General features: G+C 45.1%; 1 protein-coding gene across 2 annotated transcripts in view; it reads right to left on the bottom strand.

Annotated features, from left to right (window-relative positions):
• Window positions 1-1550: 1550 nt before the first annotated feature.
• Window positions 1551-16168, bottom strand: part of sh2b3 (SH2B adaptor protein 3) — a 40941-nt gene continuing 26323 nt past the window's right edge. For both annotated transcript variants that reach the window (XM_040195684.2, XM_040195686.2), the window contains exons 3-8: window positions 9897-9998; window positions 8861-8949; window positions 6084-6175; window positions 5502-5716; window positions 5178-5355; window positions 1551-4973 (exon numbers count right to left, since the gene is read on the bottom strand). In XM_040195684.2, the coding sequence (XP_040051618.1) occupies window positions 4606-4973; window positions 5178-5355; window positions 5502-5716; window positions 6084-6175; window positions 8861-8949; window positions 9897-9998 (1044 nt within the window). In that variant the 3' untranslated portion in view covers window positions 1551-4605. The remainder of the gene's footprint in view (window positions 4974-5177; window positions 5356-5501; window positions 5717-6083; window positions 6176-8860; window positions 8950-9896; window positions 9999-16168) is intronic.

Raw genomic sequence — 16168 nt, 5'->3', positions numbered from 1 at the left:
TGTTCCTTCATAACATGAACATCTGAGGGTTTTCTATCCATCCCACCTGCACAGTCCTGCTGCTGTAAATATTTAAAGACCCACTAATTTGTTTATTAAGAGGTTTTTATTGTTTATTAGTGAAGATAGATCACAACAAAAAACCTGATAGGCACTCCAAGAAACTAATAACAATACAACATCGGCAATATAAGTTCAGGGAATCAGCCTTTCAGACTTCAATTCAAGTTATGCTAAATGCAAAAAGTTGTGTTCCAGATGTTTTAGCCATTTTATTTTTTAACAATGAAATTAGTTGTTTGACCTGTTTTTAAAGTTTTGCTTCTTTAGCAGTGACCAACCGGCTTCGGACTGGAAGCCACACACACAACGCGGGAAGTCAAAGTATTAATAAACAAGCTAATGGATTGTTTCGGCCTTTTACAAAACTGAAGCACTTGGGAAATTGTAAAGTAATTAATCATTTTCTTACTCCAGTTTATACAGACCAGGACGTGTCTTTTTGTAAGGTTCTTTTTAGAAAATTGATCTAGTGTTTTAGCTGCCTGGGAGGGTTGAGGATCGTCCCCGTGGCAGGATGCCGTTGTTTTATACGACTCCAGCGGCAATAAACCTGAAGAGGTGTAATTTGTTCTCGAGTACCTGTCGATGCATCGCAGTGGGCCTGAGTAAACTAGTTTAGCCTGCATGGGCTCCCCAATGGGTTGGGGTGCACCTGAACCCACAAGACTTTTTTTTATAACTGTCAAATATAATAATCTGCATCTGATGACCCATTCCCCAAAAATTCAATTAAAGCAATGTGTTAACGGGATACAAATACCAAGGAGTGTGGGCCAATGTACAATGACAGGTTGTGCAGATATAAAGTGACATGTGCGGCACATCTTGTCTGCATTAATTATGAGTTATTTATGTTGGTGAGGGCGGCACGGTGGCGTGGTGGTTAGCACTGTTGCCTCACAGCAAGAAGGTCCTGGGTTCGATTCCGCCCAGGGGCCTTTCTGTGTGGAGTCTGCATGTTCTCCCCGTGTCTGCGTGGGTTCTCTCCGGGTTCTCCGGCTTCCTCCCACAGTCCAAAGACATGCTCTGGGCATCAGGTTAATTGGGGACTTTAAATTGCCTGTAGATGTGTGAATGTGGGTGTGAATGGTTGTGTGTCTCTGTGTAGCCCTGCGATTGGCTGGCGACCAATCCAGGATGTACCCTGTCTATCGCCCGAAGTTGGCTGGGATGGACTCCAGCCCCCCCGCGACCCTGTGTGCAGGATAAGCGGTTTGACAATGGATGGATGGATGGATGGATGTTGGTGAGCGATCACAGGTGTGGTGTGTGCGCTGTGTTCCATCTGTATTTCTACCTAAAACCACCCCTGACCTCTGAGACCGAAACAGTTCAAACTGGGTTGCTAATTCAGACAAAGTTTGTTTTTTGGATATTGACTCCCACTCTGTTGTACCAGAGTGAGATCGGCACAATCAGGCCAAGACCGTCATTCACCATGATGTCATTTCATTGGAGAAAAAGGCAACGCAGAAACTGGGGCAACATTTTTTTTTTTTTTTTTGGTTAGGTTTATTTTACAAAAGTCAAATATACAGTTGATATATATATATATATATATATATATATTCAATATTATTTAGATGCTTGTAACTGAAAGGGATGCAGACAAAGACAGGTTTAAAAAAGAAAAAGCACTTGGAGTTGTCATTGGCTGAGTTGGACTGGAATGTTTACAGTGCTAAGTTGAACAGAATGAACAGTATTGAGAACACATTACATTCATCAACTGGACATTTACAAAGAAACACATGCGGCGGGAGTGAAGGCGTTGCTGGAGCGGATGTTGAGGATTAAACACACCTGAGGCTCACACGGGATTCGGTCAAGGGAGCGTTGACTCAATTATTGCAGACTCATCGGGTCGACGCAGAATGAAAAGCCATCAACAGTAGCAACAAGTGGTAGCCCTGGTTTTAAATATAGCATTGTTTCCTGGGATTTCTGGCGTTTAGGCAATTTTTCCTTCGGTCTATGAGCAGAAGTAAACATTGATCTCTCACTCACTCGATTGATCGTTGGAGAAGCCGCTGATCGCGTCTTTCATACGCAGGACGGGTGAAGCACAAACAAGTTCTGCACCACATCACAGAGCTCTGGGAAAAAAAGGGGAAAAGCAACAGCAGCTTTCTGGCAAAGGCACAGTCATTCTCCCTAGAAATACAAGTATTGATCGGATAGGAGAAGGGACTGAGTCAAAAGTTATCGTTACCGTTGTTTTCCAGAATTAAAACAGAAGTGTTACATAAAAGGCAGGAAGACTAACCGTACTTTTGCCAAAAATGTCCTTGTTCTTGATCCCCTTGTAAACACTTCAAAGATGTCAGTCTTGAACATGATGACGATACATTGGAGAGAACTATACAACCATTGTGAAAATGTTCCTTTAGTAGATAAAGCGGACTTATTGCATAACGAGCGGTGTAACCAAAGCGGACTTACTGGTTCTGTTCATGAGGAAACTAAGTTGTTTTTAGGCATTTCTCTTATAAAAAAAAACAAAAAACTAAACGGAACAACAATGAGAAAGAGGGCAAAGAGACGGACCGCGTGGGGTCTAAACCATCCGTTAAGCACAGGTTTACTGAAGCTAATCCAAAGAAACTGCTAAAGTTAGTGTTTAAGCAAGGTTAGAAGACAGACGAGTCCGGGCACTATTTCCCAAAGTCCTCCCGGCCCGAATGGAAGAGAAGCTTCAGCTACTGGAACAAAATGAGGGTAAATGTCGTCTTCGATGCGTGTTTAAAGGCTTTTCTCCTCCTCCTGCGAGGACAGCGGCGCTCGCCTGGCCGCAGGCTGATCCTTTGATGCAAACGCTTTGGTTTACTAGTCAGCTTTTTGGATGCTTTTAAGAGAAGATTGGTACAAAAAAAAAAAAAATCTCGCTTTAGTAAAAGGCTTCATTTAGGTTTGAACTCCTCTATGCAACCTCCACTGATACACCAGCTTTGGAACAATACACACCTGAGCTGACAGAAAACTAAGCTCTCATCAAAAGCATTGAGGTGCTGCTGAAACGTATTCATGGTGTACAAATATATATTATTTTCATCTTGGTTTTTCTATTGGCTGCTGTCGAACAGGAAAAGCTTACAAAAATATGATTTCTATTAAAAAGTGGAGTTTCTACAGAGGCCCTCCTGGTTGCATCATATCGCTGTCCACTTTTCAGAGCCCTTCAAAGGGTTTAATGTAAGATTACGCAACATTTTAATCCTGAAAGGACGTTTCCAGCACTTTGACCTTAAGTGTCAAATCTGTGCTTTAATTCCTGTGTTTCCCCTCTGATGCTTGAGAACCCTTTCAAGTTTATGTTTTCTGTTGAGCACCCTTTTCTGCTTTATGCATACACATATACTTCTGGGCTGCTTTATTATCCCCCAAAAATCTATAAATTGAGTGAAATGTATAATTAATGTAATTAATTATAATTAAGGTAATTTGTAACACTTTGAATCAAATTCATTTGTGAATAATATCCATCCATCCATTTCAGACTTGTAAAAAAATATATGAAATTCTATTATGAAGTTTATATCATAGGCATTTGTATAATGACACTGTTTTCTTTGTCGTGGTTATTTCTGTGACACCTCGTGCTCATTTTGAGCAGATAATGCCTTTTACTCTAAATACCTGTCGGTGTGGTCGGACACACAGGCTGCAGGCAACACTTTACTACACACAGGCTGCACTACACTGGATACACTTTCACTCACATTCATACGAACGGCACACACACACACACGCACAGGGAGACAGTCGCACCACAAACATCAACAGGCTCTCAAGGCTTTTTGAAGACTTGGGGCTGATTAAAGCGAACCCAGAATATTTCCTGTGGTTTTTGTTTTTGTTGCAGCAAAGGTTTAAAGTGGCGGAAAAAGATCACTTTTTAGTCATGGCTGCAAACTAACTTTAACCAAGTTTGGCCTTCCTTAGTAAGTTTTTTTTTTTTCTACAAAAGAATCTGTGTATAGAAAAAAATACACATTGTTTCCAAAATGCACTTAAATATATAATGATTAGCAAGAGGAGGATCTAATAAAATAAAGAGTGCTTTCTTGTTCGTGTGTTTACATAAATATGCGAGTGTACTCCACACAAAGGCCTGTGTGTGAAGAGTACATTTATTTTTAAATAGTTTAAAGGAGTACTCCATCCAACCACTTTTGCACAGTGCTTTCCCATTCGTTCAGGCCAAGTGTCAAAGAAGTAAACAAGCGAACCTCTTTGAAATCCCAAAAATAGAGACATTTCCAAAATGACTTTTTAGCCGGGCTGCAGGACAGCAACACGCGTGGCTCACCCTCTCACACACAACCTCAACATGAATAATGATCATACTCAACACTGTTATAAAGCTCCCAAAAATACATTCACTGTGGACACTGCGGGAGGAGGAGGTTGTGAGGGTCTGACACGGGTAAACACACTCCCAGCACAGTGTGTGTGTGTGTCAGTGTGTCACGTGCATGAACGCGCGGGCTTCACAGGTGACTGCCGTCTGTCGGAGGCGATGGAGGCGCTGGCCTCGGCGGGTCAGACCAACATGTACTGGTTGTCTATTGCCCGCTTGTGGCCTCGCTCGGGCTCCAGCTCGTAGTCCGAATCCCGCTGGGGGATGTTGGTGATGGGGTGCCGCGGAAGGAGCGGCCGCCTCCCCGCCGACTCACTCCGGCGAAGAGGAGCGGCGGCCGTCAGCGGGGCATCGGGCACGCGGTTGGTGCGAGGGAACGGGCGGTTCGCGGGCGGAGGGACGGAGCCGGGGCTGGAGGAGGTGCTGGTGCTGCTGGGGCAGGTGGAGCGGGGCTGACTGGCGCTGCGGGCCAGGCTGCAGTGAGCCAAGCTGGGCTCAGAACTCCAACGATGGAGGGAGAAGGGGATGAGGTGGGCGCCGGAGAGCTGACCTGAGGTTTGAAAACAAAAACAGCAAAGAGGAAATGAGACTCGGCGAGTGGAAGCAGGAACTTTGTTTTGTCTGGACAAACGTTATGTTTGTAGTTTGGGCACTTATTGTAAGTCGCTTTGGATAAAAGCATAATTACACGTAATGTAATACACACACACACACACACACACGTATACATGAGGGGTGGAAGGCGGAGTCTCACCCTGTGATGGAGGGCTGGAGCCCGCCACTACGAAGCTGGACAGAGTGACGGCGCCAGCGGCTCCGCACTCCAGCGGGATGGGGAAGAGGCGGAAGTGACTGAGCATGTCCATGACGGAGGGGAAGCGCAGGTGCTGCACCCGGCACTGACCCCACTCCGTTAGCGAGAGGCGCAGGTGCTGCAGAGACGGAGACGTGAGGAAGGAGAAAAACACGGTGTGAGGCCAACGCGAGAGCTGAACTGCGCCTCCTTTTCTTCACCTTTAACTTCTCTACCATCAGCGGGGGTGTGAACCAGCCGGTGGGACATCGGGAGGAGACGTACCTTTGCTTTTCCCTGGTAGTTAAACGTGAGGACGTAGTCTCCCCTCCGCGTCTCACTCTGTCGGACCAGAAACACGCCGTGTCCTTGCGGGCCGGCGCTCTGAACCAGGTGGGCGGCCTTGACGCGGGAGATGGGCCCGTGGAACCACGGGTAGGAGAACAGGAAGTGATCGGCTTTCTGGGCAACCTGCTCGGGCAGGGCGAACGTGGCGGTGCCTGGTTGGATCGACAGAGTTCAAACGGTGTCATTTCTGATCCATACGGTCGCAGAGGGATCAAATGACAAGTGATTCATTGCGGTTAGATGACAATCTACTGAACGCAGATTTTAGAAATGACTTAATTTTGACTGTATTTGGAGAAACCAATATTGAAATCTCTCAGACTGATTGTAATAATCATAGACTGCATGTAGGATGTGGACGTAGTCGTCGGCACGTCATCCGTTGGGTTAAGAACTTTGGTTTGTGGAATGGACCAAAGATGGAGGCGGGACATAGGAGTGGTAGCAACCTGTCCATCATAAGGAATCCCGCCCTAAAGCACAGTCAGCTTTTTTAGAGTCTCGGGAAGAAACACTCACTTTGACTCCCCGGCTCTGAGCTCCCTCTGCGATTGGCTGGTGCGCCGCTGTCAGCTGGGGAGGGGAGGGGCTCCAGATCCACACTGCCTGACCTGAAGGACGAGAACACATATCAGACTACACACACACACATGAACACACACGCTGAATCATCTCATAACACGTTTGTTGTTCCCCTTGTGGACCACCTGGGGAGGGAGATCGGTCAATCCCCTTGTTGCTCCATCATTTCACTTTAGGCCAATCTTTCCCCTCTGTGTCTAAGCAGCAGTCTCATAAGAAGGCTTCAGGTCTTCTTTCAGTTTCCTGGTGAATGACTGATGATTTATGAACGTTAACATGCCACTATTCCTTTTATTCCCATTAATAAACCCAATGGGGTATGAGTGTAAAATTAAATGACTTGTGAGAAAACTAAATTAATAGTTTTAACTTTTTTCCTGTGACAAGTTTTCAAAACAGAAACAAATTCATTTTCCATTTCTGTACTTCCACTTCTGTCATCAGTTCTTGACCAGGCATCCAGAGAAAAAACCCACCACACGGGGTGGACGACAAGACCACTAGAGGAGTACGACATGACGCAGAAACAACGTTACAGTCCTCCCGCTTCCCAGAACTCACCGCTGAGGCCACATTTTGCTTCCCCTCAGATGGACAATAACCGTGTTTGTGGGCTGCAGGAGATTTAGAGCATGTTGCATGCAGCATGTTGTGTCTATTATGGTGATGTCATAGTCCAACAATGACACAGGTGTCAGGGCTGAAATATCAAATAATGACGGTAAAATCTAAAGTCAAATCTGGACGTACATAGTGTGAATGTGTTGTTGTTGGAGCGAGCGAGCGTTGTGAAAATGGAGAAAACAGCAGGCTGAAGGACCACAAAGAACACTGACAGGGAGTGAGGCCAGTTCTCTCTCTCTCACACACACACACACACACACACAGAGATCGGGAAGGTTAAAGAAGGAAGCCCGATCGGATTTCGCTAAATTGCTGACTTGAGATTGCAACGCTGTGAATAACAGGAAGACTCCTTCTCGTCCTCACTAGTGTGTGTATGCGTGCATTCTGTGTCCTTCTATCTTTGAGAGAATCACTTCACATTTTTTCTCTTGTGTAGTGAGGACATGTTGGTCATTTCAACTAGTCAGCGCTGCTACACCTCCACATCCGGCCACATCGAACAGGAAGAGTGGACGCATTCCAAAAAAACACTGTAGCACTACTGAGCCTCCTCGCTACCGCGCCTCCTCGCTCGCCTCTCTTTTGCAGGTTTTTGACGTGACGCAGACACATTCATAGGTGTCACTAATAGTGATCTCCCAGTTCTTGAACCGGGACCCTGAAAGGCTGCTCCTGCTGTGACACATCCACGGCGTTGTCGATGCGATGAGGTATCCTGATGCTACGGTGATATGAATGAGAGAGCTGCGTTCCTGCCAGTGTTGGTCCTTCAAAGGCCGTACACACACTTTAGTTTGCAGCCCTCTGACGCACACAGGGGCAGAACTAAGATTAGGGTTGACAGCCTTTGCACAACAAGTCTCGCATTTTTGTGCAAAATTGTCGCACATTTAAAAGTAAACAACCTTGTGCGAATCACACACACACAGACACATTTGTCCATTATTGAGAGTCTTCAGAGCAGGTTAGATTTTTCGATGTTTTTCCAGAGTAAACAGTAAATGTAAATGTTATGATCTAAAATGGCATGTGATAAGCCGTCCGATGAGGGCTGCAGCATGCGCACAGTCAAAACATTGTGAATCATTTGAAGAGCGCAGGCACATGTTTTCATAAAAAATAAGGAGATACTAAAATGTAATAGTCAGTGATGCATGTGTACAAACACTGAATTCAGTGTGAACTCTGACCTCACAGTGCATGAATGTTCACAGCGTTGCTGAGCACTGAGTGTGTGTCTGTTAGACATCTGCAGAAATGAAAAAGGTCCTGAGATCCTCCCGAGTCTCAGACCTCACCCACACACTTCCTTTTGCAGATCGCCCCCAACACACAACACACACACGCACACATGTTTCTACTGACACTAATGTCTGCTGCTAAAGATGTTCACCCAACAAAGACATAAAAGTGCAGAACATTTCATGTCTGTATTACGGTATTGAGTTTATTCTCTTTAATTCGGTTTGATTTCGAAATGGTATTTATTCCAGAACATTCAAGCTGTTACAGATTTCTCTCCACACCAGATGTTTGACCTCTCCAGGGTTTCGTGTAAATATTAAGTTGACTGGTGAAATTGAAGAATGATTATTTCCAGGAATATCCCAAATATAACAAGACTCCTGCTGCTCCAGTTTAAAGAGCAGGGGGAAAACAAATGCACGCACAAAGCTACACACAGTCGCACACAAAGCTCAAAATATTGTCACACATTTGCTAACGCACACCTCTACACAAGTAAACACGCAGCGCAGACACTAAAGACCATCCAAGTGTTGAATAATTCCACTTAGAACCTCACAGAAAAAAAAGCTGAGACTGAGGACGGCGACGCTGACCCCTCGGTGTGTGTGTGTGTGTGTGTGTGTGTGTGTGTGTGTGTGTGTGTGTGTGTGTGTGAGACACAGCTGGCTTGGACAGGTTGAATTATGTTTTGAGTCGGATTCAAATAATCGCTGGAAAAAAACAAACTAAATGCTCTAAATCGTTTTAAAAGGAGTTTTCTCTTCAGCCTCCAGTTTGACTCACAACCGTTAAATGCAAAAAGGAGAAAATGTACGTAAAGTATTAAAAGTGGTTCTCACCTGTTGTTGATACATTCTTTAAGCTCTGTGGTCCAGGAGCTGACCTGCTGGTCATTGTCCGTCTCAAATATCAGACTACCTTGATTAACCTGCCGAGACAAAGATGCTTTCATTACACTGAGCACATTATAGAGGCCAAGCAAGCTATGGGGAAACTACCAGAAACACACATCAGACCCATTTAACTGCTCAGGGAGCTGTTGCTCCATTATATCTTCACATGGACCATAGCTGCTGCTATATTATTGCTCTTGTTGAATGCAGCTCGTGGTGGTGTGGAGTTTAGTCCTTAGTCGTGGGGTCAAACCCGGCCAGCACCTTTCTGTGTGGAGTCTGCACGTTCTCCCCGTGTCTGCGTGGGCTCCCTCCCACAGACCAAAGACCTGCTCAGGTTTAATCAGGTAGAAAAGGTGACACCAAGTTTCCCGTAGGTGTGTGAAAGGGAGAGTGAATGGTTGTCAGCCCTGCAATTGACCGGCGACCAGTCTGGGATGTTAGGTGGAATTAACTGACTGACTGAATAGAAGGTCATCTACAGCTGCTATGAGAGGGACTTCCCTAAAAGAGGAGAGGGATTCAGGACATTTTGTTTAAGCCAGAAATGTTGTTTCTTCCAATGCAGTGATGGACAAAATGTCTGTAAAACTGCTCTCAAATTCTCCCTTAAGTGCAAAAACTCTTTGTGAACAAAAGTAGTTATCAAGTTCTTACAGCGACAACAACAAAGAAAGGGCAGAGTTTGATTTAAAAGGGCCCTGTGCATGTCTGGACAAGTTTCATCCCTCTCGTAAACACACATCTGACAAAAGCCACCCTTCAGCTTGGATATCATTCAAGTTCAAACCAACAAGGTCTAAATGAAGGCTGCAGGAGAGCTTTGTAATGAAATGATTTCACTCAATGACTGTCCCGTTTCCTCTTGATGGAGGACCGAGGGTTGAAAGCAAATGTGGACATAAACAACACAGTCTGCAAACTACAACTGGAGCCTTGTGATGTCAATCGTACATCCGTTTAGTTGGAACCTTGTACACACCTTTAAAACAAACGTGTTTAAGTTGTCAGGCATCTCCAGCCGGTTGCACCGACGGACTTCTTGGATATCTGAGCAGGGAGTCGTCAGCTTGGGACTGGAGGCCTGAAACACAAAATAAAAGACATGAGGACTGGTGCTACCCCAAAAAGAAAGGAAGGATGGGAGCGAGTGAGTAAGAAATGACTGTCTCCCAACATCACAGCGACAACACGATCCTGTAGATCCACGCCCTACAACATCAGGAGAATACGTCCCCTTCTCACTCAGAAGGCTGCCCAGGTACTGATTCAGGCTCTTGTCATCTCCCACCTGGACTACTGCAACTCGCTCCTGGCAGGTCTCCCCGCTACCGCCATTCCACCTCTGCAGCTCATTCAGAACGCAGCAGCTCGACTGGTCTTTAACCTTCCGAAATTCTGCCACACTACTCTGCTCCTCCGCTCTCTTCACTGGCTTCTGGTGGCTGCCCGCATCCAGTTCAAAACACTGGTGCTCAGGTACCGTGCTGTAAATGGATCGGGTCCAGCTTACATCCAGAACATGGTCAAACCCGACACCCCGACCCGCACTCGACAAGATCACGACAGTTTGCTGTCTTTGCTCCGAAATGGTGGAACGAGCTCTCTGAAGACACCAGGACCGCAGAGAGCAAACTAAAGACACACCTCTTCAGACTACCTCGACTAAAAGACTAACAAATTGTAGCACTTAAATTGTACTTATAACGCTCCTCATCTATAGCAAATTGTAAATTGGCTTATTTGATGAAACTGCACTTTCTTGTTTCTTTCTCTTCTGAGTTTCTATCCCTATGGTTGAATGCACTTATTGTACGTCGCTTTGGATAAATGCGTCAGCTCAGACGTAATGTAATACTGGGTCGACACACTCGGGGTCGACGCACACGTCAATCCTCAACCCTCGGCCTTACAAGCCTAGCTCAAAGCTTTACACTCAAACTGTGTGTTACTCAGAGGTAAAGACGTTCAGCTAGGTTTTCATTTATAGCCCTCTATTTATTTTTTTAATACCTTAATCAAAAGTGGTCCGTAGTAAGCTACGTGTGGGTGTGTGAAGCCTCTGTGCAGCAGCAACTGAAGCCTTCCTTCGCGAGAGAAGAGCCAGTGAATTATTGGGGGAAGAGGAGCACCGCACCAGAACAAACTATGTAATTGAAGAATGAGATGCGAGGGGCTTCCTGGTGGCCGCGTTGACCCGAAGCACAGAATGAACCTCAGGGGCCGGGACTGTAAGTCGACCATCAACACACGATTGGTCCTGCAGTCAAGGCCCTGAAGGTCAGCTGCACGACTGCAGACGCTGCCGCTCAAACTGATCACACGTCATTAACGAAGCGGCGCCCTCGAGGCCCCTTAAACATACGAGCGCTAACACAGTCCGCGGGCAAAACACACACGCAAGGGTGGATGACTTGTTCAGCCATGGGTATGGGCCTGTGGCACGTGGGGTCAGAGGTCACTTCTGAAGTGAAGTATGGTTGACAGATGATAAAAAAAACATGTTGGCCCAAGAGAGCCAGAACGTTTTATTTAGAGTTTATAACATTGCACGTGTGATATGTTAATTTTGTGTGTATCACTAACTGTTGCAGCTCTACTCAAGTCAAAATGGAGTTTGTTCAACTAACACGCAAAAGGAAATCCTGTGACACGGTACGCTCTTAATACAGGATCTTTGATTCAGGTTTTACTATGAAGTATCTTTACTGTGAAAACATCCCTGGAGGGATGGTGATGGTGATTATAACCCAGAACACAGCGGAAGCTAACGAGCTACATTAGCCCCAGAGGCACAACCGTACGCGAAGCACAACAAAGAAATTGAAGGGGGGTGAGGGGGTTGGTAGCTTAAGGGGGCAGAAGAAGCAAAAGGAAACAGACGAGACAGTGACAGAGGCGGCGCTGGGTGGGAGAAGAGGGAGGGATGAAGAGAAGGGGAGAGAGAGCAGGGAGGACGGATTCCAGGGCTTTGTGCGCCGGATGAGTTTGAGTCCACGTGACAGTGTGTGAGCCTGAGGAATGTCTGTGGTAATCTCACGCACACGCACGCACACAAACTCTCTACTGCTTGCAGTGACATGAACCCTTTTAAACTCTAAATGCTCTTTTGTTTTAACCGCAGTGTTAATAATATTAATACGAAGCAGCGAGATAGAGATGAGAGGGATGTGACTCATTTAGAGAGCTCTTAGTCAGTGAATGAGGAACTGACTAAAGTTATACTTGCGGAATTGAGTCCTAGATTATTATACGGCTTCAAATTCTAGTAAACACTTCAGGTTTTCTTCTAACTGTCAGGTGCAGAAAGATACAATCAATATATTCTGAGAGAAAAGTGCCTCTGGTCTTTCTCAGGAAAGCCCAGAGGCACGTACAGAAGATGCTTCAAGATACTACAGCGACGAAATGAATCCTGGCTGATGGCGACGGCCTTATGACATTCAGGGCCTTGTGTACGTACATTTGCAAACGTAGCATTTTTAGCGCTCGCTGTGATACTTCAGTAAACCTGCAGCTCATCCGGTAAGCAGCAACTTTCTACGACCCACTACAGCGCACGTTGCGAGCATTTAAACGTACAAGTGAACGGACCTCCTTCTCTCTTTCTATCATGGATCAGCCAAAGTCAAAACAGTGAAAAGTATAATTCAGTGACAAAGTTGCACAAGTACTTGTGCTGTGATGTGGCTGAGTGCAGACTGTGATATTCATGATGCCACGGCTGGTTGAAATGATCCTGATACCAATCATTGTAATGTAGCGAGGAGTGGAATGGAGATGCGATGTCATCTTTGATGTCTTCCAGTAACGGTAATGATGCATGGCTGCTTCATCTGTAATGATTTCCTGTTCACTCGAGTGAAAAAGTGTGATCCTGGTGGCAAAAATCCTTTCAGCTCGTTTCATGTGTGAGGAAACCCGCATTCTGGTTTACACCTGCTTTTAGGAGGCGGAGAATTTTCCCCGCAAAACAGAGGCGCACTTCCCCGGGCGGTTTCTGTACATAAGTTTACGCATCCCCTCCCATCTCTTTGTGGGAAACTCAACTTTCACCCTCCCGTGGATGCATATGCATGACACAAAAAACACAATTTTCCTTTTTGTGCAGTGTTTTGCTTTCACCTCCGTGCGGCTTGTTTCTACGTACATCGCCATGCTTTTACACTGCGAAACAAGTCTGCATGAAGTGGGCGCAAAAGGGTCATTAGTACATGAGGCCCTCAGTCCCACAGCTGAAGCTGCAGTGTGATCAACGGCAAACTGAGGAATAAAGAGGTTCAAAGGTTCATGAAAAGCCGCAACAATTAATTATTCAACAGACATTGAACCAAGAACGATTTCAATATTTCTTAAATTGATTGGCATATTAATCAAAATACTGTATAAAATATTCAACATTTTATTGAACTGATCTCTTTGGGTTTTGGACGGTCGGGCGAAACAAGACAGTTATCAAAGTCATTTTGGGCTTTTTGTGAACACAACCGATCTGAAATCTGAAAGAGTTGACGAACAGGAAACAAGCGTCCATTTGTAGATGGCTGATCAACAGTATCATTGTCGTGCCATAGGAAATTAAGACCACGGAGAAGAAGATGCAGGATGTGAGTTAAAGCTTCGCCATCAGCCTCGTAAACTCACACTGGACTGAGTGAGCAGACCAGCGTGAGTTACTCATTGAGTGGAATTCAATGTGAGGATGTGAATGAGTTTCTGACTAAAAGCATCTTTGAGGAACCATGTTTGCCTGTGGTGGGAAAAAGAAGAAGAAGAAAACAGGCAGCAGATGTCTGAATGGTTGAGCAAGAACAAAACACGCCTTATTCAACTTTATCGGGGGAGCAAGTTCAAGCTCACAGTGCAGTTCCTATGCATGCAAGTAATACTCCCTAGAGGACACACACACACACACACAACCCCTAATGACTATGCCTTTACACAACACAACCAAGTCATGTGGGAAAAATATGTGAGCGGATGCAAGAGGACTATAAAAGCAACGCTAAAAGATCACAGAGAGACGCAAAACCGGAGCAAAGACGCTAGACGGCCACAGAGAGGCGCCAGAGGAAACTACATGACACGGTCAGAAAGCGCCAATGCGATAGAGACCCAAAGCGGTGGGCAACATGGCCGAAAGAGAAGCTACACAATCACAGGACGCTAAGCGCATTACAACCAGGAGCCGCGGAGCGGAAAGAAATCACAAGCAGATCCAAAACCACCACACGAGGAGCTTTTGTCCAGGAGCCCGTTGTGTAATCTGCTCAGAGCTGATGGCTTTTTGGAAATATGAAATATCAACTATTTTTACTGCCATCAACCAGCGTTTTAAATGAGAGTCAGACGCATTTGAACCCACTTCCAAACCGGGCCACTGGCGTGCAGGTGGTTTTAGGTGTAACCACAGCGGAACGTTATCCTTTAACTACAGAGGCCGCCAAAAGCGACAGCTAATGCTGCGTGTCCCGCCCCCGACCTCTTCGCACAAACACACTCTGCAGGAGATCAAAAAGAGAGAGTCGGTGGATAAACAGTGAAACCTCGAGGAAGGCGTTTCAGCAGGTCTGCGGCCCGCAGAGCGCTGCTGTTGCTCATCCTGCAGCTGGGGGAGGCACGGTTTAGCGCACACTGAGAGGTTGAGTGTTCAAACAATAATGTGTTCCGGACAATAACTTAACATTTAGTCCCTTGGTGGAGAAAAGTGAGGAAGTCAAAATATCACAGCGCATTGCTGTGTGTGTGTGAGTCTACCTTAAGATGGCTTAGGGCTGCAGGGTTTACCGGTTCAAACGTACACAGGTATAAGATTTCCGTACAGTATGAACTTCTCACGCGTCGTTCACACCGGTGTTACGTTGCTCTTCAGCAGGCGGCAGAATTCATTTTTTACACATCATCGAGAAGCGGGTAGCGGTTGCAGCTACTTGTCTTATGTATATTGAGATTGAGTCATGGTCATAACTTTATAACAACAATGAAAACCCCACAACAAACACTCTTTAACAGGGTAAAACACCACGACACAACAGCTTGTGATACAAACTATTTGTAACACTAATAATTGTACATTTATAAAAACTACACCGCCAAACGCCATGTTGCGTACAGCTCACAACAAGAAGTAACTCTGTCGCTACATGAAAACACGGAAAAGAGCGATGCAGCAGGAACAACGAGAGACCAGAGATGCACCAACACAACTTGTTCCCAAGAGAGGAGGCGCGTCTGCTAGGAGGGTTTTTGGTTTTTGGAAAATCTGACGTAAGTTACGTTAGATCAGAAAACGATTCATTCATTCAAGTCTTCGCTGCTATTGCCTCTGGTGGCAACACGAACAGCCACAACAAGCTAACGCGCTAACTCGCCGGCCAGTTGGCTCCGATATGGATTTTTGGACACCGTGCAGCCCTAAGATCTTCTACTCAACAAGACCGAGTTTTAATAATAGTACAACGCAGAAATGAAATACTAATACAGAACAGTTCTTCTGCTGTCATCAACTCTGTTATTATTATATTATTATAAAAGACATAAGACCTATTTACACTTGAAACACATAAAAAGTCTTTATTAGGCAAGTTAGGTTATCCACCTTTTCATTCCTTAAACTCCATTTCCTTTGGTTTTCCCTCTGAATCGCTTTGAGATTGTAGAGAAAGTAGCTTGACAGTAACACACGTTTGCCTTGTCAGCTCGTTGAAGCTTTGAAACTGAGTGATGGGATATTATATGAAATATTCAAACCTTAGGTTGTGGTTTGTAATGGTTACATCATTGCGTCACACACACACTCACTGGCACTATGTTTATATACATGTATATTGTTTCAAAAGGTGCCAGGTTAATAACGATGCCTGCTGTACCACTGTTTACGAAGCTGATGAATTTAGATTTTTTCCTGGCGGCTCATATATATATATATATATATATATATATATATTATATATATATATATATATATATATCTCAATGAGTAACAGAAGCTGATGGGGATCTCGCTTAGTAATATGACCCTGAAGCGACTTTTCAATTTTCACTGCTGATTATTTTCAGATTGAGTCAACTTTCACTCGTATGTTTCAACTCTGCACACAAAGGACTGATATTATGAATATGAAACACAGAGATCAAACAGTGACAATACAGACCACATTGGCTTTTCAAATGAGATTTACCCACTTGCAGCAATTGTCATAATGAGCATTATTTATGTTTATAACACGGGTAGATTAAATCCAGCGTTGAGAG

Source organism: Gasterosteus aculeatus, chromosome 13 (assembly GCF_964276395.1).
Source record: "Gasterosteus aculeatus chromosome 13, fGasAcu3.hap1.1, whole genome shotgun sequence".
Classification (NCBI taxonomy): Eukaryota; Metazoa; Chordata; class Actinopteri; order Perciformes; family Gasterosteidae; genus Gasterosteus; species Gasterosteus aculeatus.
This window is presented reverse-complemented; position numbering and strand designations above follow the sequence as displayed.